The sequence below is a fragment of the Cyphomyrmex costatus genome, unplaced genomic scaffold (assembly GCF_001594065.2).
Source record: "Cyphomyrmex costatus isolate MS0001 unplaced genomic scaffold, Ccosl1.0 scaffold132, whole genome shotgun sequence".
NCBI lineage: Eukaryota > Metazoa > Arthropoda > Insecta > Hymenoptera > Formicidae > Cyphomyrmex > Cyphomyrmex costatus.
Window position 1 is genome coordinate 470,359 of NW_017275304.1, and position 22,138 is coordinate 492,496.

The window sequence follows — 22,138 nt, forward strand, 5'->3', positions numbered from 1 at the left end:
ATTAGAGATATAGAAAGATAGATATTCATGATGTATCAGTATTTTTTTGTATTCCTGTACTAATTATAAGTAATAGTCATTTATTTTGTTATATCTAATTTATATTTCTTATATAATAGTAAATATCTGTGGGAAACATATGTTTGTGTCCATGTATATTATAGTTCTAATGATATTATACGCATTAAATATTCAATTATTTTTTATAATTAATACTATTTACTGTCATTAACATTGATAATAAATTTGTCATATTAAAATATATAATATAAATATGTTTATTTCAAAAAGAAATTTATATATTGCTTATTCCAGTTTGCCATTTAGTCAGTAAGTTGTCGAAGTATGTTAAGATAAATTACAGCAGATTTAATTACCTGAAACAATTTCTTAAATCCTTTAAGCAAGCCAATAACTAAGGGCGGTATTCATAGTCCGTTCTTATTTCAAGATCGTCTTAAGTAATGTCTTAAAAGATGCTAATGCAGTTGTCTGATTGGTTCATGACACCTCAAAACTGAACTTAAGATGGTTTTGAATATAAGAACTAACTATGAATACCGGCCTAACTCTTAATCATAGATAATCATATTGCTTACATCACCGAATGTTTTGAAGGATAGATCAATGAATTTTCCAGCGGTAATTCGTGGTGGAATATTCGAAGAGGCTATCACTAATATCATATCTCGCGCCACATTTTTCGGAAGACGGTACCAGTCAAGCGTGCAAGTAATCAAACCGACCTCTTCTGCCTATCGCGAACAATCATGAGTACCTCATATATAAAAAATAGTAAATGTAAGTTTTTATTATAAATTGGTATTACTCATCTTAAAAGATATAAAATAGTTACGAATTACCTGCATCGTTATATATTCTCCAATATAACACAAAATAAAAATGTTAATAATGACAGATGTGAGAGCTGTTACGTACGTACAGAGGGCCGGTAGGTTCCTGTTGTCCCATTCCTGAGAATAAAATAATTTGTTTGTACTCTGTCACGACACGCATTGCGCTTAAACACAATAAATTTGCTTGCATTATTTTTCGTACCCCAATTATGCAATATCCGGTAAGACATATCATCGTGGTGCACCCCACTATTTCGACTAAGCTACTGTAGCGCAAAACATTCTCCACCAGTTGCAAAAAACTAAAATGTATTCATGAAGCATTCAATGCAGTACAGTTTGTAACAAAAGAAATATCAATTTGTTGGGAAAATATATAAATATATAAAATATAATATAAATATATAAAATTTCTCGACAATTTATCATTAATGATAATATTTAATATCAATTATGAAGCTATAGATATTCATAGAATGATTTTATGGCCCATATTCATAATTGGTTTTTATTTTAAGCTCGTCTTAAGCTATTAATACAGCTCTGTATTAGTTAATGATATTTTAAGACTATGTTTAAGATGGCTTTAAATATAAGAATCGAAGACCGATCACAGAACCGTATCAGCATCGTAAGTCATTACTAAAATTCTACAAATAAGAATGGATATGAATACTGATTTATATCTTTGAGCCTATTTATTCCATGTCCGATTTACGTCGACAAAGAAATATTTAAAACATTCAGAAAAATGATAAAGAAAGTACTTACTTTTGTATTCTTATTTGATGTTCAACTATAACTGCCAGCTTCGCGCTGATGTTATGTTGCCCAAACTCATTCTCAACGACGAGGTCTTCCATCTGTCGCATAAGGATCTCCATTTGCGCGCACGCATGCATCACGAAGACAGCGGCGAGACCGCAAATCGCCACCGTGATCGTGTACATGACAAAACCACAAAGGACTTGCTGGAGAAACACCATCTCGTAGGCAGGACTGCTCTGCGGATCGAAGAAAACGTAATAACCGGGGCAAGAGAAGGGTCTAATCGTGGTATTCTCATCGATAATGATACTTCCTCTTGACAGCGGTACTATCGTATTGTAAGACAATCCACCGCAATACATAAACGTGCAGCACAAGGTGAACAATCGTCTTCCATTACTGGCTTTGCTCAGCATCATTTCTCGGGCATCATTGACGACTACTGTTCCCCAATCTTCCTTGATGTGCCGCAGGCAACTTCTAATATCGTATTCATGAATAAGTAAAGTACTATATTTAGCGATTGCCATGATTGAGTACATAATCGGTGGCATCATTTTCACTTTCTCGCTCGGTTCATCATCAACAACTGCGTAATAAAGAATACCCGGTACCATGTCGCAATGAAGAAGCAGATAACAGACGATTATGAGAAAAATATTTATAATCTTCTCAACTATGTTTGGCTGTCTGTCAATCGTCGGCCAAATCCCGAGCATGCGAAGTACAACGTGACTTTGTTCGAAAACGTATTTTACGTCTGTCTCTTGATATTCATTAGGGATCATTCTGGCGGTATTATTGCACGATATAACTTTTATGATTAAAAATAATTTCGATAGTGTTAAAACGACTGAAAATTCTATAATCGCGACAAAGAAAATCAATGTAAAGAATCGAAATATTTTAAATTAATTGATAGTGTTAAAAATTGAGATACATGGTATATGTTCAGGTTCAGGTTTGCATAAGATTTAATGTTACTGATCACAGCTTCGTGCATATCAGGTATGAAGTAAACTTTCGGACGACGAGAGTGCGCCTGCGTGCTTTAAAAATTAAGAAGATACATGTAAGGGTTGTAAGACAGTGAACGAAAAGAAGTTTAACGATTGATTTTGCACACAATGTTTTTCAATATGTTCGCGTGACAGTACGTATGCAATGAAAACTTTGACTTTGTAACTTGAACCACGACAGCGTTTATTTTTTAAAGTTGCAAAGGATTTAGTCTTTATCGAGCAACATGGTAAATAAAACTTTTATCTGATCTTCATCGGGCAGCTCAACGCTTCCATTATACAAATAATATTCCAATTTTGAAATACAATACTACTGTGTAGGCATAAATACTCCGTTATCTTATTTATATTTTGTATATCTTATTTTTACAGTAATTTTATAACATATTATTTAGAAGAGAAATAATTTATTTCATTGCGTAAGTGCCATTCTAACGCGTGCATTATTTATTAAATTACTAATGTAATTCTTTGCCATCTTAAGCATGATATCCCTTTCCGGAATGTCATCTCATCATGCTATGTCTTACGTTTTCAGTCTCGCGAGGAAAATTCACGGAGTAAATTGAAATACGCCATTGACGTCTTTAAGATCTACGATACAATATTCTGTTTTCATTGTCAGTAGAAATTAGAACATTTTCAGATACATATTTTATTCGAATTTATTCAAACTTATTTGCAAAATCACAATACTTAACACCGATTAAATCCAATCTCTAAGTAAGTAATAGATATAACATGTATGAAACACATTATTACGACGACCACGTCAAACAGTCTTAATTGACACCTCGTATTTAGAACACGATGTAGTATTACTCACGTCAGAGAACGTGGTAAGTGTCATCGCCAACATCTTTCCGGCGGTGAGAGTCGCAGGGTATTGAGACATTATGATCGGCATTAATAAATCAATCGCCTTTCTGGATGGCATTCGATACCACTGGATCGTGTAGCAAATAGTTCCCACCTGCTGGCAACGCTCTTTGAGCAAATGTCCAATGTAGCAGAACATGAACACGTTGAAAATGACTGACACGAGTCCGAATAAGTACATAAAAATCTGCACGAACGATTCATTATTATTCATATCCTGAAAGGGAAGCGAGATTAACAATCGCTGCAAGCTTTCTATATTTGTTTAAAATTACTTTAAAGTCTCCATAAAAACTATCTAACATACGGTTATAATAATATAACCCATTAAACATATGTTGCACGAAGCATTCATGAACTCCACGAGACATATCTCGGTAAATAATCTGCTTACGTCAGAAACAAATCTACAAAATTATGTCTAATAAAATTTCGAAAGTTTCATTACAATTTATTCTTAATATAATATATCTGTACCTAATATATTATTATGAATTTATTATTTTCTTGATAATTTATTTATTTATTTTTATACATAATTACTACCAAACGCAATTGTTGTAATAAAAATACTACAGCAAAATCGTCCATATATAAATATTTAGATTACCTTAGCAAACGCAAATGTCGGTTTATCACGGTAGCAATCCGATTGTCGATGGATCCGCTATTGTGTTTACCACCATCTACGAGCTCCTCTAAAAGTGACATTAACACATCACACTGACCGCATACATGTGCAACGAAATTGGCCATCAAGCTGCAAATGCCGCAGAATGCACCATAGGCAGTGAAACCGGACAAAAGTTGTAAGAAGTATACAATCTCGTACACAGGACTAGCCTGATCGACAATACATTAATTTATATATGTCGATTTGGATATATAATTTAGTATAATTGAAACTTAAATGTAATGTTATAATAAAAGAGACAATACAATGATAAACGTATAAAGAGTCTTTAAACAAAAAGCACTGATCAAAATTATGAATCAACGCTGCCAACTCACCCCGCAAGTCGGAATTGAAAGTTTTACCTTAGAATCAAACACAAGAAACTCGCAGGCCGATGGATGCAGTCTTATTGTAACGTTATCCTCATTGACTAAATTTGGTGTGACTATAGGATGTAAATAATACAATATGCCGCAGCTGAACATAAATACCACGGAAGTGATGCCGAAGGTGCGACCGACTCGAGCATTCGCCAACATGATGTCACGATCTTCGGCGATTATCGCGTACTTCCAGTCATTGGCTACGTGATCAATGCAGAACCTGAGACGATCCTGATGCCAAAGCAGCAAAACATATTTCGCAAAAACCATTAAGGTGAAGAGCAGCTCACACATCATATGGATTATCAGGAAGACGTCTCTTTCTTTTATCATGCGCATTATCATCGGTGCAATGACGAAGATCAAGAGGAACATGGCGATTACCATCGATGTCCTGTGTAGAACGATCTTGAACTTCGACTTATCATCATTGAGCGGCCAAGCACCGAATGGCTTCAGTAGACAAATGCTTATTTGAACGGCGTAATAAAAATCCGAAACATGCGATTCGTTCTGCTTTGTTACGTTGACAGCGAGTGTGTTTAGCGTCTTTGCTTGCTTCTGATCAACCATCTCCGACGATATACCGTCACCACCGGCTCTATCGTCACTGTCTCGATCATGCTATTAGGATTACGCGTTTTTCTATCACGAAGCATGCGCGTCTCGTTCGATGAACTCTCCGGTTCGAGCGGTATTAAAGTAACTTTGATAACTCATAATTTGCATTTTTTAATGCACCGGTTAAATTTTACGAAGGGAAAACAGCATGTGTAGTTAGAATAAATCGGAAAGGGGAGAGCGGAGATGGCGGTCAGTGACTTGCCACAACCATGATGTGGTGGAAACTTCTGTTCGAGGATAACTATAAAGTTACTGACAATACGTAATTCTGATTTTTTTTCTCGAAAAATTGTACATGTTAAACTTAAAGTTTTTTTTGCGTAACTTTGTACCGTACTTAAATCTTATATGCTTCGATTTTCTATATTTACGGGAATAGCCACTTCAGGCAATGTTATTGCAAAAAAATTGTTGTGAAATATTGTTTTGTACAGATATTGTTTAAGGTATATATTTTTAATAACTATTCTTTGCAAATCTTTAGATATACAATTTTAAAAACCAATAATAAGAAAATGTTATATTAATAAAAATCTTTTTTTAGAAATAGTGTCATAACAAATTATTCACTATGCCTTACACTGTTTAATATTTGATTTTCTATTACATTTACTTTTTTCACAAAATTGTGATTAAATCCATATTCACAATGTTTTTAAATAGATACTAGTAAATTAAAAACGATTAATAATATATTATGTGTTTAATAATATTTAATTAGGGTATATAGGGATATAAAAATATCTCGACTAATCATTGCATACAAAAAATCAGGTGACTGCACACATGTGTAAAAATATTAATTATTTCACGTAATGTTTAATTTGTTCATTATCAGTTACTTTTTCGAAAAAATTTCTATAACCGCGAAATAATTATTACGATTAAAATACAAATATTTGTGTCTTATATTCTGTAGAACTTTCTTGTATTTTAATATCATCATACGTTGTTTTTTTTTAAATATATAACAAGCGTTATTATCTTTGTATTTATATGTTTGTGTCTTATATTTTGTAGAACTTTCTAATGCGATAGAAAAAAACGTAGTAGAAGACAAAACGATGGAATATTTTATGATGCATCGAGAAACTTTAAAACGGAGGGGATACGATTTCAAAGTAAAACTAATTCTGTTATAAAATTGTAGTTCGTAATTTGAGCGTGTTTCTGCGAAAAGGGAGATTTGTGGTCAAGTGTTTGCATCGTAATATAGATCAATAATAATAGCAAATACTTTACCGTATATACAATAAATAAATATAAAATCGATATAAGATTTTATAAGATCATTATGTAAAATTTAATATTTAAATATTATAAAATCAATATAATTGTAAAGGTATACTAAATTATCAACATTAGTACTGTTATAATGACTGGCTTAGAAAAGATGCTTTAAAAGATATTATTTTAATTGTTAATAAATTAGTAAATTGACTTTACTAAACGATGAGCAATTTACTCATCGCGCATCGTTTCATTCGTAAATGTGATATTAATGAATGCCGCCAAATGATAAATGCGAGCAATAAAAGGGTTAAATATAATATTTTATATTTATGATTTAGTATAGGTAAAGAAGTTAATATATTTTGAGCAGAGCAAGAAATACTTCGAACGTTAATATTTCAATAGATGGCATTTCGAATAACCATTTTTGCAAACAGATCGTTTTACTTTGTAAGCATTCGTATAAAATTCAAATACGCCATCGATGTTTTACATACCTATGAATATTTGCAAACGTTAATCGAACGGTATATTTAATTTTCGGATTGATATAACGGAGGAAATTGCACTTACTTCGCAAAAACTCTGAAGAGAGATATCAAACATTTTAGCAGCTGTCAGAGTCGACGGACGGTTTGATCTGATCATCACCATAATTAAACCATTTACGTTCTTTGTTGGTACCATGTACCAATCGATGGAATATGACACTTCTCCGATCTTTCCACTCTTTAAGAAAATAGTTAACTATAAATCTCGAGCTTACGATTTATTCAAATAAACTAATCAAATTTAATATACTGTTTGACTTAAATTAGAAAAAAATCAATTTATTTTATATTGTTTGACTTAAATATTAATTTAAATTAATTAATTACTTGTTTTAAAATAAATGGATAATAAATTTACCTCTTCTTTAAGACGATCGCCGATAGTCGATAAAGTAAAAACATTTACAAAAATCGAAATGACTAATATAAAATATATAATTACACCAAAAAATTTACTGTCTTCCCACTCCTGAAAAAAATTTGCGCAAATAAATATAATTTGATTTTAAGAATAAATTATCTCTTCAATTGCAAAAATATAAATACCTTGAGAACACCATATTCAAGAAAGCATATGATAATAGTACATAGGATCATTTCTGATAGAAAAACGATATTTAATGAATTTTCAATCATTTCAACATATCTGTAATAGGTATTACATATTATTATAAAATAAAAAATTATTATAGAATAAATATAATTATTATAAATTGAAATAATTGAAAATAATTACACTGAAATATTATATAATAAAAATTATTTGTGCCATTTAGAACAATATTTAGCAAAATTAAAATACAGATTTGTTTACATCAATAAATGTACATTGATATTATTGGCAATACATTTGTTGAAAAATTGTTCTTTTTCAAAACAATTCTTTTTCCGACCTGAGAGCTCGCATGTGGTGCGTGATGATCCAATTGAATCGTTCATGAAGATCATCAATTCCACCAACTAACAATGTTTCCATATGTCTGCGAGCGATCTCGAACAAGCAGCAGGCATGCATCACACAACTGGCGATTAAACTGTAAACACCGCAGTTCGTAGACAAGATCATAGTGCTAAACACGATTTGAACGACGAAGAGAATCTCGTAAAATGGTGAATCTTCCACCACAAAAAAGATATAGTCGCTGAGATAAGGCAGAGGTAAATGAGTCGTGTTGTCCTCCTTAACGACTTTATCCGCCACCAATGGCATAATTATATGATAAGGCAACGCGCCACCATACAATAATACCAAATACATCATCGTGAATTGCCTACCGACTTTGGCGTTCTTTACCATCACCAGTCGATCCTCTTCGCTCTCCACATCCCTGTACTGAATTTCCATCTCCTTCAGGCAGCACTTGATGTCGTTTTTGTTGATGATCATTGTCCAGAACTTGATGATACCCAGCAAACTGAACACCTGAGCGGCTATAACTTTCATGTATCTTGTTAGATCCTCCGCATCAAAAAAAGTATATATGATGTGCGGGACGAGTAAAAAACACATTAAGCAAAATACGATGCTCGTCTGGAAATAGTATTTAATTTTATACATTGTAGAATCATCCCCGTAAAGTGGCCAAATGCCAACAGGCGTCAACAGGATTTTGGCGACTCTTAACACGTACTCCGCGTCGGACCTGTAATTAAAGTTTTGGAATAGCGCGCGATGGTCGGCCGGCGACATGCTCGCGATCATTGTCCTACAATTATTCGCTTCACAAAGTTTGATTCTCGACTGACAACAATAAAGTGGTAGAAGTGGGATCGTTGATCGGATAGCACGCAAGTTAACGTAGGCGCTTGCGTGCAAAAAGTTCGCCTCTCCGAAGCAACTATCAGTAAGGGTTATTTTTCTAAGAACTGTCGCAACTTTCATTGGAAAAAATATACATAATTTCAATGATGATTCTACGCAGGCGTTGAGGCAAGAGGTAGTTGCGAAGACAGAGATTTGCTTCGTTGAGCTGTTGAAAGCAAAAGCGTACAGTGTTCAAAATGGTGAATACATTTCTGTGCTTTACAAAGTGAAATTTAATTCGAAACATTTTCTGTGTGTTTTTAAGTTCAACACTATGATATCAAATGTAAATTGACAATATTTAAACATTATTTACCGCGTTGAATATAGAAATATTGAGTTTTTGAGATATATCAAGAATTTATTGTTAAAGAATTTAGTTGTAATAAGAATTTATTTTTTAAAAAATTAAAAAATTCTTAAACTATTCGAATCAGATGGTGTATCAAATAGTTTTGATAGGAATGCACTTCTGTATGCATCTCTAAAAGTACATTATTGTTTTGTATAGATCTTAATAAGTGATATCATAGGATACTAATAATAAAACGATGTTGATATTTATACATACATTTATATAAATTTTATGATAAATTTAACTAAAGTTTTTCCACTTCAACATTTTCAACAGCACCAGGTCTTTTGTATCTCGGTAAGTTATTTACTGAAATGTTCTTTGCAAGCAAACTCTTGGTAATTTAGGATGATTGTAGAACACGCAGTCTATTATAATACTTACGGTTTATAAAAAATTTAAGAAAAGAAAAAGGTTTTAGATAGAGAAAAATAATGATATACGGCAATAAAAGTTCTAAACAAAGAATATGCATTACATTGGGAAGTTAGTTGTATAACTCAGAAAGCCGACAATTCAAAAAAATTTTTTTCGCAGAAAAACGGAATCGTGGAAAACATATATGTTTGGAAATTACATGACATGTACATATACTATTCAAATTATTGTCAGTAATATGATTTATTGTTCGAGAGAGAAGTGATTGTTTGTCACTGATAATATATAAGAAATAAGATGTAATCTCTCACAAAGTGACGGTAAACAGTATTTTTATATATAAGTACTCGATGCAATAATAGTTAAAAGTTTATGTTGTCATCGCTCGTATAAAATTAAAGTATGCTGCTGATGTTTTACAAACCTGAAACACGCATAATGTATATAGCAAATATTATATTTTTCTCAATTTTTAGATGAACACTACCGCAGCAATTACCTCGCAGAATCCTTGAAGGGAGAGATCAAATATTTTCGCAGCCGTCAAAGTTGACGGGCGGTTTGATCTAAGCATCACCAGAATTAAATCCCTTACAATTTGTGCTGGCAAATCATACCATTTGATAGAATACGATGATTCTCCTACCTTTTCGCTCTTCATAATAGGAACGTATGAACACGAATCGATTAATTCATTATGTTATGTTTATCATATATATTGTTATTGTTATTTAAACTTGAGCGAATTTTATATGAATTTTTCATTTATTTATAAGTACAATAGATACATATTATAACATATTTTAAAATTTAGAAATTATTTAGTATAAATTTGTGAAAATTACCTCTTCTTTAAGACGATCACCGATAGCTGATATAATATAAACATTTACAAATATTGACGTCATTAAAACAAAATATGTACCCATATTTAAGATCTTTCCATCTTCCCATTCCTAAAATAAATTTGCATAAATTTGTAAAATTAAAACGTAGATTTGTAAAATTTTATCCCGTGTTTTATTCTAATAATTTCTATTAACAGAAATACCTTAAGAACGCCAAATTCCAGAAAGCATATAATGATAGTGCAACCAACCATTTCGCATAAAAAAACAATATTTAATGATTTCTCAATCATCTCTGCGAATCTGTAATATATTTTATTATCTATTGAACATAAAAACTGATATGAATTATGAAAACGCGTTTTTCTTTCTTTGTTCTAGTACATAGGTAACTGCATATTACGTGATTTAATTGAAGATATAACGAGGAATTTTACAAAAATATACTAATGCAAGGCGCAAATTAATGGCGCTTTCTCACTTGATGGCCTGCATATGATGCTCGATTACTCTCCCAAATCGCTTGTGGAGATTGTTGATTCCATCGTCGAGAACTGTTTCCATCTGTCTGCGCACGACTTCGAACAAACAGCAACTGTGCATCACACAGGTGGCAATCAAGCTGTAAACACCGCAGTTTGTGGAGAGGATAATGCTGCTGATTAGAATTTGTGAGACAAAGGTGATCTCATAGAACGGCGAGTCTTCCACCACGAAAAAAACGTAGTCGCTAAGATAGGGCAGGGGTATTTGTGTCGTGTTGTCCTCTTTGACGATTCTGTCTGCCAGCAACGGCATAATTATGTGATAAGGTAACGCACCGCCGTATGATAATCCCAAGTACGTCACCGTAAAGAGTCTGCCAATCTTGGCACTCTTCATCATCACCAGCCGATCCTCCTCGCACTCCACGTCCCTATACTGCATTTCCATTTGCTGCAAGCAGTATCTGATTCCTTCTCTGTTAATAATCATTGTCCAGAATTTAATAATGGCAAGTAGGCTGAACACCTGGGCGGCTACAACCTTCATATATCTTGTCAGATCTTCTGCATCGAAGAAGGTATATATAACGTGTGGGATAAGTAGATAGCACATCAATCCGAATATTGCGCTTGTCTGGAGATAATTTTTGATTTTGTCCGACGTGGAATTGCCTCGGTAGAGTGGCCAGATGCCCACCGGTGTTAACAAAGTCTTGGCCACCTTTACCACGTATTCAGTGTCGGTTTTATAATTATGATTTCGAAATAGTGTAAAGTCTTCCATTGACATCGAGTTTGGATTTCTTAGTTCGTTTTTATGTAGAATATATGTATTGACTGTAAATATTTTCAATGACTGATAGACACGAGTAGCATGACCTGCGAGAATCAATCGTGAACGCTTGCGTGCATAATTCACGTCTTTTTGCAACGATTTTTTTGCGACCAATCTGTGAGAATTACGAAAGTTTTAATGGTGAGGAAAACGCATGCAATTTCAGTGACACGCATACAATTTCAACGGCAACGCATGCGCTGTGATAGTGGTAGCTTTGGATTTCCCAAGTCGGAGCTTTATTCTTCCATGTCGTCTGAAGTAGTAAAGAGTTCTTTTCAGAGACGGTGAACGTGAGTAGATTCGTACGAATAAAATATGTTTTTAGCGTATCGAGATTATTCGATAATATTATTATATTTGAATGTAAAATATCCGCTGTATATCTCTACCAAAGTTTGAAGAAATGATATGATATCGCGGATGTAAATTCTTCGTGTACAAGTGCACCAAACAGTGATTCAATTAAAAATCAACTTGACGTATCTATCGATAAGATATCGCATTCTTTTATATATCTTTGCGAAGAGTGGCGATCCGTGTCAATTCGCGCAGTTTGTTAAAGTAATAATCATAGTGAATTCAAAGCGTCAGTAATCTCACCATGCAGCACAAACGAGGTAATAAGTGTTCATCTCTCTCATTGAGATTTACATAAATATCGAAACCCGCTTGTATGAATTTTTACAGGTGCAGTATGGAAGCTACAGGAAAATACGATGACGATGTTCACAGCGGAAGTCATTGGCACAGCAATGCTCTTGTATATCGGTTGTATGGGGAGTGTCGGCAGTATGGGACTCGTACCACCTCCGGCACTGCAAACGGCACTCTCCTTTGGTCTGACGGTGAACTTCATTATTATGGTACGTGTTGTCACATGCCTTAATTGTTTCCGAAATTATTTTATAAGTGTTTTCATTATTTATGTTTTTTATATTTTTTATATAAATGACACGATATGTACTTTTCATTCATGTGCGGTATAAATTTCACAAGTTATAATTAAGCTATAATAAACTTTATACTATAAACTACAAAAAAATATAGGATTATTCGTTATTTATAAGATATGTAAGAACAAAAACATCTTTTTTTGTCATTTATTATAACTGTTGAATTTATGGCAACGGATCATATCTTGTAATTATTGTCATATTGATAAGGATCAAAGCGCATTTGTGGTTTTGTTTATATATATATATATATAAATTTTTTAAATAAGCAGTTAGCAACAATCATCTCGTTTGACTGATCGTAACCCTTATGTATATTTATTTTAAATTATAAATTATATTATATTTCTTATTATATAAACTTGCAACATTGATGTAGTTAAATTTTTTTATAAGATTTTATGAGAAATATATAGTTTTATAAAACGTATTTAAAAAAATGTACTTTATCGTATTTTCGTGTTCAAAATTTCATTTACTGATATTTTTTTAGACGATAGGTCACATAAGTGGTGCTCATCTGAATCCAGCTATCACTATCGGTGCTGTCATTATAGGATTGAAATCAATTCCGACCGGCGTGGTTTACTTCTTGGGACAGTTGATCGGTGCCATCGTGGGATATGGAATGTTAAAAGTGCTACTTTATTATTATCTGTTTTATTATATTTTTTGTTATTGTTAATGTATATTGGACACATTTATCACAAACAATGATCTGTATTTCCGTAGTTGCTAACACCGGCGGAATTGTTTAACGACGGAAACTCTTACTCGGATGTCGGCGTATGCGTCACCGTTGTTCATCCAGGAATTAGTAGCGTGCAAGGTTTATTAACTGAGATATTTTGCACGTGTTTCCTAGTTTGCGCAGCTTGTGCCACGTGGGATCCTCGATGCTCTCACCTTACGGATTCAGTCGCCCTCAAGTTCGGCTTTTCAGTCACTGTCCTTTCTTTTACAGCGGTAAAACTATTTTTAACAACATAATTCTTATGTTTTTTCATTATTAAAATTATTATTAAGTATTTCAAAACATTAATTATTATTATGTCTTACATTTTTATATATTACTGCTCAGAAATACCATGTATTCTGCGTAGCTCGGTAATTTTTAACAAAATTTATCATTATATAGATAAAATTTTATAAAAAAAGAAAGTAACAAAATACATAAAAATAATCAAAATAATTTTTTACAATAAAATAAAGAATTGAATAATTTATTCTTTTCAATTCTTTCAGGGTCCTTATACCGGATGTAGTATGAATCCAGTACGATCATTTGCACCTGCACTTTGGACTGGTAATTGGAAGGATCACTGGGTAAGTTAAAAATAAAAATTCGTTATATGTCATAATGTAGATAAAAATAAGAACAAAAATTTATTTTCATACCAAGAGTCTCCGATTTCATATTAATATTATGAAAATATTGATTACATTTAAAAATTGACTACAATAATAATGTCTTTATTTTTTACTTAATCGGATTATGTGCACGAAGTGCGATTGCCGTTAATGAGCTTTTAATCAATTGTGGAAATTTCTATACAACTACATATCACTATTTTGTAATATATATACTTTGTGATATACTTTGCGCAATAACAACTAACGTGTAAACCACTCAACTGTAGCACACATAACAAAATTATCTTTAATGATATATCAGCTTATTTGAACATCACGTATCAAAGATTTATCTTTTAATTCAATGGTATTCTGAGATTAAAAACAATGTTATTATTACAATTTATCATATAAGAGTGAAATGTATTTCTAAACAGTAGTTAATATATAAACTATAAAAGTTTTTTATTGTTAATTTAATTTTTTCTTAAACTTCTATCAGTTAATTTTTGTTTGTTTAATTAGATTTATTGGGTTGGTCCTATTTTGGGAGCCTTACTTGGAACATTTGTTTATCAATTGTTGTTTGCAGAAACAAAACCAATCAGAAAAAAATCTATTTGTTTAACTGATAAGTCTGTTACCGTATTGTCACAGTCAAATAATGTTATGTAATATAAGTAAAATAAAGATTTTTAACAATTTATTATACATATACATTTTTTATAAATAAAACTGTACAATAATATCCAAATTTGCAATATTTTACATGATAAACAATTATAATTATTTATTACAAATATTATGCTTACTTTCTTTGAATTATCATCTATTGGTCATGTTTCCTCAAAGTAACTTCGAGTTTTACTAGATGGCAGATGTAACTCAACGATAATCTAAATATTTTGTACAATAAAACTTTCTTATTTATTTATTATTAATTAAGAATTAAAAATTGTTGAATAATTATTCTTTTTAATATGATATAATCGATTTTAACTATTTTTAAAATTTCTTTTAATATTTATAAAAATAATTTTCTATTAATATTAATCCATAATCATACGAAGAGATTAATAATATAATGTAGATATGGTAATTATATTTAACACAAAAAGGTTTATTAAATAAAGAAAATATTTTCAATAACCGTTTAATATCATGTATATTGTAGTACATGAATCAACTGTAGACAAAGAAGATCTACGCCATGTAAATTGCGCAGCTTCTATTATATTATTTCGTCAGAAAAAACATTGATAAATATATAAATTTTTGACATAATTTTTCTAATTCCTTCAATAATACGTTTATCATGTTTGAAGATATAATTCTCTCTTTGCCATTTAAAAATAGAATACATTATCCTAGTAGGTGAAATTTAATATGGCCAAAGTGCAGATTGGATACTTTTAGAATATTAAAGATCCCACACACACGCTGAGTTCTAAATTATTTTTATACCTTTATTGTTAGAACTATGTTTCTTCTCTCAGAACAGAGATTTAAAAGTTGAACCTTATTAGAGCTTACATACATATACAGGTATATGCCTACATATATTTTCGACTTTCTCTGTAACATTTGGCTTTCTGTTTTGAAATAAATAAGAATACAATTCATTATGTTAATATATATTATTATTACTATTATTATTATAAATTCTATAATATGTAAGATAATGATTTCACAAAGTGATAATAAAGAATTCGAATATCCTTCGAATCTATCTGTTATTATGTTTGGATACAAACGTATTTGTGTATTTGTAAATAATAATCAGCATATAAAAATTCTCTTATTAATTATATATTAGTCTAAACTATTCATTTTTAATTAACATATGTAGTGTTACATAATAGTATATTTTGCGAATAAAGGTCTCCGACAGTTCGCACAACAATCCTGATTCCTCATGGCAACTCGTAGGATTGCGTAATTTCGCTGTAATGTGAGTACGTCGAATTTGCACCGGCCGGCCGGGCAAAACATCGTACATATAAGGTTCATCAACCTTCACCCAGCGACACACTCTCGCTGGCTGGGACTTGGTCACGGATGCGATCGATAACAGGGCGTTTCGTCGACGTTTCGAGAAACTCGCGCCCCAGGCTGCACACACACCTGCGTGCAACCCGGGGCTTGAAAACGCCCATGTAGCCCCCGTGGAAAAGGTATGTCTACTTGCAGCATTGTCATGCCACAAGTGTCACAGGGCAGATCGTTGCAAACCGGCTGCCCACTCGACCGGTTGGCCGACTCCGCGCGACCGGAATTCAACATTTTGAGATCCAAGCCCGTCAGTGTATCTCGACCCGGCTGCAACATCATCCTCGACGTGATTGCTGAGTTCAAGGTCGTGTAATACCGGCGAGGCAACTAAAATTAGTCCAACGGACAGGTTACCTATGCGCTCGGAGAAGCACAACGTCGCGGACAAGAGTTCGTTATTTATGTAGCGACTTGATGAGAGTAAACCGCGGTGCTCCGCGACGAGTGGAAAATTTTACAGTGAGAGCTTTGAGGGAGAGAATATTGCGACGCAGCGTTCTTTCTTTTCCCTCTCGCTGTAGATCGAAGTACTGCGCGGCACGATTAGGGTGGGGCAAATTTTGTTCCATATTGTGTAATAGACATTCACCCTTGCATGAAGATGCATTATCCTGACTGCGCAGTGAAGTCTAAACAACTTATTAGATTTAATATAGATGAGGATACGAGGGAAACTATCTAACTTTACACAAAGCTATATATTTATTCTTCCACATTGTAAGCTGTATATCTTGCTGAAAAAAAAACTTGAGATGTACGATTATTATAGTATAAAGTTGCTATAATTTACACGAAGATATCAATATCAGTCACAAGAATTATAGTATAGATTTTTTTTATAATTTGCAACAAAGAGTAGTGTATGGTTATATTAAACTTTATTGTATAATTCCTGTTTTTCTCACTGACAATACAATCATGCAAAGGGAAATAATGGATGAAATGTATAATCAATGAATTTATTTTGCTGGATCGGAGACAGCGAACATTTGCGCATTTTCTATACGTTATATCTATAACTCACTTCGTGCATCTATCGATTAGCTGCTGCAGCTGAACCTCGAATGTTCTGGAACACGATGGAAACACCTAAACTGCGATGTCTGTGCTTATAACGATTTGTTAAAATAGCTGATAAAATTCTTTTCTATTTACTAAAATCTTGAATTTTTCAGATAAAAACGCAGCCATTGACTCATAAACAGCCTACTATATATATATAAAAAAGGATTTTAAGGGCCTATTTTGTAACTCTTAACGATTGTAACTATAACGTTACAGTATTGCGCAGCTTTTTTATTGTATACAAAACTTGCGCAACGATACTATAACGCTACAATTACAGTTGTTAAGAGTTAAAGAATAAGCTCCTTAATTATAATTTCTCGCTCAACAATATAACTGTAATATAACACGTGTGTTATATTAATATAATAGTTCTTAAATATATAGGAAATTATAATTAACAATATATTATACAATATATAATTAAAGAAAGAGAGTTTAACGTTATTCTAGATATATACTTGGTATTTATTGTTTGAATTTTTTGCAGAGCTCTATCACCTCCTGGAAACCACGCACAATCAGTATGTAAAACCACATAAAAATCACAGTTACTTTGCCGTATCGCTCGTTCTATATTTATTTTCAAGCAAAATGCGCTGAATAATGAATTTAAACTAGAATATTCGAATGTATATATCAAATTATACACGAAATTTCTGAACTGTAAATGCATTTACTTTTAATTAACTGTTTTCTTGAGAATTTCTTGAGATTAAAAAAAAATATGCTCTTGATTTTTTAACTATAGTTTATATTTCTATTAATAAGTCAATTTGTTCCAGTGACCTGTTAAGAACGGAAAAGAAGATACATCGACAAGAACATGTACTAATTGAGAGTAGGTTTGTCAGCGACATTCTCCCTAACTGTACACCATCTTCGTTTTGACAAGATCGTCTAGCCAAGATCGGTGAAAAGAGAAATGCGTCGTTGAGAAAGTTCCCACAGATCATCACGCCGTTCCCATTTAATGCAACATAGTTGGTAACCGTCTACCTTTGCATTTCATTACGCCGCTCTGAATGACACCTGAATGTAACGAGGTATCGCGCATCACATTGTGCATATTTCTATAAAGTATATACAAGTAGTTTCGTTCACCCTTTCACTCGAGCCTAATCCGCTGGCCGTTGTTAACGGCCAACAAAAAGACGATCTCGCAGGGAGAGATAAGTATCTCTGGCGCGCGCACGACCCTCATATATTTCTGAATAAAATTGCATTAATTGCGTCTACTTAAAAAGGAGCGTCCTTTGTGATACGTCCGGGCCGGGCTAACGAGCGATATGAAAAGGAAATCGATAGAGCGGTACATGATACACCGAAAGAGGAACGAACGTAATATTATGCAACCCGGTTGTAACGCCGCTTATTATACGCCGTTACCCGACGGTCGCGTATCATCGAAGCCGTTGCAATCTCTAATGCGAGAGCGCGAAGAATCATTTATCTTCTTATCTTTTTTTTCTCTTCTATGATTACACGTCTTCTAGGCGAAGATCGTCTCCGCGACCTACATTCGAACGCAACGACGCGAATTATGTTGATGGCGTTATATTACGTAATATTTGCGTCTCTGATTGTCGCCGGCGATTTCGTGTTTACATCGAAATTGTTCATTCTCACGCTATCGGCCGTGCCACGCGTGAGTCAACTTGCGTGAATTGTCATGTGTGTTTGCAAATACGCATTGCCGGCTGGGTCTCGACCGCGCCTCAAAATCTCATAAAAATAGCTATCGTTCGCCTCAAGAGCTGATAAAAAAAACTACGTCGGAACGGCAGCAAGGTCACTTCGAGCTGCCTGCGCAGTACGGAAATCCCACCACGCGAATACTTTCTGGCCAAAGAAACTACGTTTCGATGTTTTAGCGTAGTATACACACGCAATTTCGCAATGTTGGGTCACGACGCATGGCGCCGTCCCTCCTTCCTTCCCTACAAATTAACATTCGTTTACAAAATTGTCGAAAACTATCTTTTAATCTGTCCTGACAATCCTGACGGCAACAAGTCTCTCTCTCTCTCTCTCTCTCTTTCTCTCTCTCTCGCGATAACAGAATCCTCATTATCGCACGTTATAGAATACGAATTTCGTCACAGATAGACCGGCCTCCTCCGGTCAACATAAATCAATCATCCTCTGATGCGAATATAATTCCTTCCGGAGTAATAATTCGGACGAGGTTTATCCCAAGGTTATTCGACGCAAGTAGGTCTTCGATAGTAATTTTGCTACGCAGTAGGGTCCATGATCGTTTTTCTTAATCCGATTCTCCCGCAGGTTTCACCGTCGAGAGATACAAAACAAATCGACGTGTACTATACAGTCACACGAAGCAGCCGAGAAGGCAACGCTACATTATACAAGCGGTGTTATATCATACACCGGTTGACCGTGCTAATGGTGCGGGGGTGAACAGGGGGAACGGCGGAGTTCTGTGTGGGTTGGGTGATATGGTGGGGCCTCTCTGGCTGAGCTGAGCGAACGTGCCAGAAATCCCGTCGTCCCTGCTGGCCGGGGACCGATCAATACTTTGCATTTGCGAATTTTTCGCATATGACGTGAAATAAATATATCGTATGACATACCAATCGATAGATTTCGTCGCAACGATATCAATGATTGTGGTCCCGGACGGGACCAAGCATCGCTAAGACCTGAAACAATCGGTTGTATGGAATTGCGCATTATGTGACGACGCGGAGTAAGGACGCGGTGATCTCGAAGCTTCCTCCGTTTTGCGGCGACGCGGCGCGTACCTATATAAAGCGGCCGGCCGGCCAGCCGCGGCGCATTCGTAAACAAACCCTGGTTCAGTTCGGACGCTGCGAACACCCGAAGACCCCCTTCACCCTTCATCATCAGTGTAACACACTTCGGCTTCTTACTTCGTCCAGACCGCCGGCACGGGAAAATGTAGGCGAGCGGGCACCAGGTGCGGAGCGCGACAGTTTACCGTAGGTATTTCTTTCTTTTATTTTGCTGACCTCTCCAACGCGATCGTTTAATCCATTGATTTAATTAAATATAGTATATTGTATTTTATCACGGTAGTTTTATTATTATAAGACTGAAGATGGGGATAAGAGGAAAATAATTCATTTTGTTATATAGGCAGTGCAATTGGAAAATAGTAATATCAAGGAAGATGAGCGTACAAAACTGTCATGCTTAACACTTTGGTATTTCTTCTTTTTAATTAACAACGTCTAAATAGCAGTTACACACACATATAAATTATATTATTTGCTATTAGACTCAATATCTTTTGTTAAGACAATTTTAATGCAGGTTTACCTCTTGGAGATCTATTAATTACTTCTCTATTTAAACTAATATTGGAAAGAGACAAAGAGAGAGAGAGAGAGAATCGGTTTAATTAAATCAAAACTAAAATTATCTCGCTTGATAAAGTTATTAGATAATTTTGATATATTAGAAATTTTAATAAACTGAAACTTTACATAATTGATATCAAACGATATAAGACAAAATATATTTATATTGTACCATACATTAAAAACTAAATCTTTGTGAAATAAGTATTAGAGAATTATTACATATGGCATAATTTTGTTATACTACAAAATTGTTTTATCATTACTAGAATCGAGAAAGTAAAAGAATTAAGTAAATGTCGGAATGAAAGTTTTGAACAATAAATTCTTCAATTGACGATAGTGGTGGTAGTAGTGGTAGTATTAGCGGTAGTAGTAGCAGCAGTTGTTTCGACGGGAACCGGCCTGGCAGCTGGTATTCCCGTTTGAACAACGCTGATGACTCTTTCTGTGCCAGCCGGCGTCACGTTCTGAAAATGTAAAATAAACATTGGTCACGTTACTCGATAAACGAATTATGATAACTATGTGTATTTATGTTTTTAGTGCACCCTACGGGGTCGGTGCTTGAACAATCCGTACACGACGATAACAGCTGTGATTAGGATTTGAAATTCCTTCACGCTTTGAATAAATATGAGACGAGAACTTCAAGATATAGGTAAGCACATAAGGTGTCCAGACACGATAATATATTATACATTAAGATAATCCTGATTATGTTTATGGACGATGAATTAAAAGAGTTAAAAATACGTTAATTATAGTGCGCGAGGCATATAAGGTGAATTACGAATACGGCTCCGAACTATTTTTATGCTGACAATAAAACAAAAGGCTTTGCCCAATAAAAAACTTAATTTTTACACCTCACAGCAAAAGAATTATAAGTTTACTATCAAAATTTAAATGAAGCTGTTTAAAATAATTCTACATTGTAATATATTTGCAATCATATTCATTTTGATAGTACTTGACAGCGTCTAAAACATAAGAAAGATGATATAAATAAGAAAAAAAAGATCAATAAATTATGTGTCAATAATGATAAATTGATCGATATCGATCGATATCGATAAATCGATAAATTCTATAATCGATAAATTCTAATCAATATGATAAATTAAAAATGTATTATGTGTCTAATGAGGAACACTCGATTGTCGGCTAACTGTATCGATTTTAACAGAATTCAATTTTTGAAACTCACCGAAAATGCAATTGCTTTTAAATTTGAGAATGTTAAGGGACTAAGTATCGAGATGAGAACACTGTTCAACGTGTCATCATCCTCTCCTTATGATAGTTTATTGTTTCGCTCTTGCATTGGTATCGCCGAGTTTCAGGAACTTCCTTCCTAAAATCGACACACGCTGATCTAATATCGCGAATGTGCCTCGTTCACACACAAAGGCTATATTTTAAATTCCATATGTTAACGAGACATATTTTGTTTTGTAGTTTAGAGCAGACTCGTAGTGTTTGATCCAAAACCGTCGGCACCATCTGCCTCCTCTGTACTGCACACTGAGGCGCAGCATTGGAAACGTCGGAATTGAAAAGCAAAAGTCAAATATGTAACGTAAGCTGCACAAGTTATAACAAAGACGAGAGAGGAGAGAAAGAGCGAGAGGAGGGGGGGGAGAGAGGGAGAGGAAGGAGGGGGGGGG

The 22,138-nt window shown here is 33.8% G+C and overlaps 6 protein-coding genes and 1 long non-coding RNA gene across 7 annotated transcripts in view; 2 read left to right on the plus strand and 5 right to left on the minus strand.

Annotated features, from left to right (window-relative positions):
* Positions 1 to 323: 323 nt before the first annotated feature.
* Positions 324 to 2,413, minus strand: LOC108782621 (uncharacterized). Its single transcript, XM_018550926.1, has 4 exons — positions 1,629 to 2,413; positions 1,060 to 1,159; positions 600 to 755; positions 324 to 377 (listed from the first exon to the last, which is right to left on the minus strand). Exons 1-4 carry the CDS (start codon positions 2,411 to 2,413, stop codon positions 324 to 326), a joined length of 1,095 nt encoding a protein of 364 aa, XP_018406428.1.
* Positions 2,414 to 3,181: 768 nt separating this feature from the next.
* On the minus strand, positions 3,182 to 5,158 carry LOC108782622 (uncharacterized). Its single transcript, XM_018550927.1, has 5 exons — positions 4,565 to 5,158; positions 4,137 to 4,369; positions 3,834 to 3,933; positions 3,474 to 3,743; positions 3,182 to 3,241 (listed from the first exon to the last, which is right to left on the minus strand). Exons 1-5 carry the CDS (start codon positions 5,156 to 5,158, stop codon positions 3,182 to 3,184), a joined length of 1,257 nt encoding a protein of 418 aa, XP_018406429.1.
* A 1,727-nt stretch (positions 5,159 to 6,885) lies between these two features.
* Positions 6,886 to 8,695, minus strand: LOC108782623 (putative odorant receptor 92a). The gene is made up of 5 exons (XM_018550928.1): positions 7,887 to 8,695; positions 7,540 to 7,639; positions 7,352 to 7,462; positions 7,016 to 7,171; positions 6,886 to 6,939 (listed from the first exon to the last, which is right to left on the minus strand). Exons 1-5 carry the CDS (start codon positions 8,693 to 8,695, stop codon positions 6,886 to 6,888), a joined length of 1,230 nt encoding a protein of 409 aa, XP_018406430.1.
* A 1,205-nt stretch (positions 8,696 to 9,900) lies between these two features.
* Positions 9,901 to 11,647, minus strand: LOC108782624 (odorant receptor 49b-like). The gene is made up of 5 exons (XM_018550929.1): positions 10,860 to 11,647; positions 10,582 to 10,681; positions 10,376 to 10,486; positions 10,030 to 10,185; positions 9,901 to 9,954 (listed from the first exon to the last, which is right to left on the minus strand). The coding sequence occupies exons 1-5, from the start codon at positions 11,645 to 11,647 to the stop codon at positions 9,901 to 9,903; spliced, it is 1,209 nt and encodes a 402-aa protein (XP_018406431.1).
* A 605-nt stretch (positions 11,648 to 12,252) lies between these two features.
* On the plus strand, positions 12,253 to 14,682 carry LOC108782625 (aquaporin AQPAe.a). Its single transcript, XM_018550931.1, has 6 exons — positions 12,253 to 12,318; positions 12,389 to 12,564; positions 13,148 to 13,291; positions 13,387 to 13,620; positions 13,900 to 13,980; positions 14,533 to 14,682. The coding sequence occupies exons 1-6, from the start codon at positions 12,303 to 12,305 to the stop codon at positions 14,680 to 14,682; spliced, it is 801 nt and encodes a 266-aa protein (XP_018406433.1). The 5' UTR covers positions 12,253 to 12,302.
* A 5,223-nt stretch (positions 14,683 to 19,905) lies between these two features.
* Positions 19,906 to 22,132, plus strand: LOC108782665 (uncharacterized). The gene is made up of 3 exons (XR_001941001.1): positions 19,906 to 20,087; positions 21,015 to 21,129; positions 21,930 to 22,132. It is a non-coding gene; the product is annotated as an uncharacterized LOC108782665 (long non-coding RNA).
* Positions 20,605 to 22,138, minus strand: part of Pde8 (phosphodiesterase 8) — a 29,861-nt gene continuing 28,327 nt past the window's right edge. Inside the window, exon 21 of the mRNA XM_018550986.1 lies at positions 20,605 to 20,938. Coding sequence (XP_018406488.1) covers positions 20,798 to 20,938 — 141 coding nt within the window. The 3' untranslated portion in view covers positions 20,605 to 20,797. The remainder of the gene's footprint in view (positions 20,939 to 22,138) is intronic.

Excerpts from the sequence above, each read along its gene's own strand:
- LOC108782624 (XM_018550929.1), bottom strand. The coding sequence starts at position 11,647 with ATGGAAGACTTTACACTATTTCGAAATCATAATTATAAAACCGACACT. Across the intron at positions 10,682-10,859 it reads CATCATATGCAGGCCATCAA|ATTCGCAGAGATGATTGAGA; the intron begins GTGAGAAAGCGC and ends AATATATTACAG. Across the intron at positions 10,487-10,581 it reads TGGAATTTGGCGTTCTTAAG|GAATGGGAAGATGGAAAGAT; the intron begins GTATTTCTGTTA and ends AATTTATTTTAG.
- LOC108782625 (XM_018550931.1), top strand. Across the intron at positions 12,565-13,147 it reads CGGTGAACTTCATTATTATG|ACGATAGGTCACATAAGTGG; the intron begins GTACGTGTTGTC and ends ATATTTTTTTAG. Across the intron at positions 13,981-14,532 it reads GTAATTGGAAGGATCACTGG|ATTTATTGGGTTGGTCCTAT; the intron begins GTAAGTTAAAAA and ends TTGTTTAATTAG.
- LOC108782623 (XM_018550928.1), bottom strand. The coding sequence starts at position 8,695 with ATGATCGCGAGCATGTCGCCGGCCGACCATCGCGCGCTATTCCAAAAC. Across the intron at positions 7,640-7,886 it reads CACCACATGCGAGCTCTCAG|ATATGTTGAAATGATTGAAA; the intron begins GTCGGAAAAAGA and ends TACCTATTACAG. Across the intron at positions 7,172-7,351 it reads GCGATCGTCTTAAAGAAGAG|AGTGGAAAGATCGGAGAAGT; the intron begins GTAAATTTATTA and ends ATTTTCTTAAAG.
- LOC108782622 (XM_018550927.1), bottom strand. The coding sequence starts at position 5,158 with ATGGTTGATCAGAAGCAAGCAAAGACGCTAAACACACTCGCTGTCAAC. Across the intron at positions 3,934-4,136 it reads CGACATTTGCGTTTGCTAAG|ATTTGTTTCTGACGTAAGCA; the intron begins GTAATCTAAATA and ends ATAATTTTGTAG. Across the intron at positions 3,744-3,833 it reads TGGGTTATATTATTATAACC|GATATGAATAATAATGAATC; the intron begins GTATGTTAGATA and ends CTTCCCTTTCAG.
- LOC108782621 (XM_018550926.1), bottom strand. The coding sequence starts at position 2,413 with ATGATCCCTAATGAATATCAAGAGACAGACGTAAAATACGTTTTCGAA. Across the intron at positions 756-1,059 it reads CCGGATATTGCATAATTGGG|GCAGAAGAGGTCGGTTTGAT; the intron begins GTACGAAAAATA and ends TGTTCGCGATAG. Across the intron at positions 378-599 it reads CCTTCAAAACATTCGGTGAT|GTAATTAAATCTGCTGTAAT; the intron begins GTAAGCAATATG and ends AAATTGTTTCAG.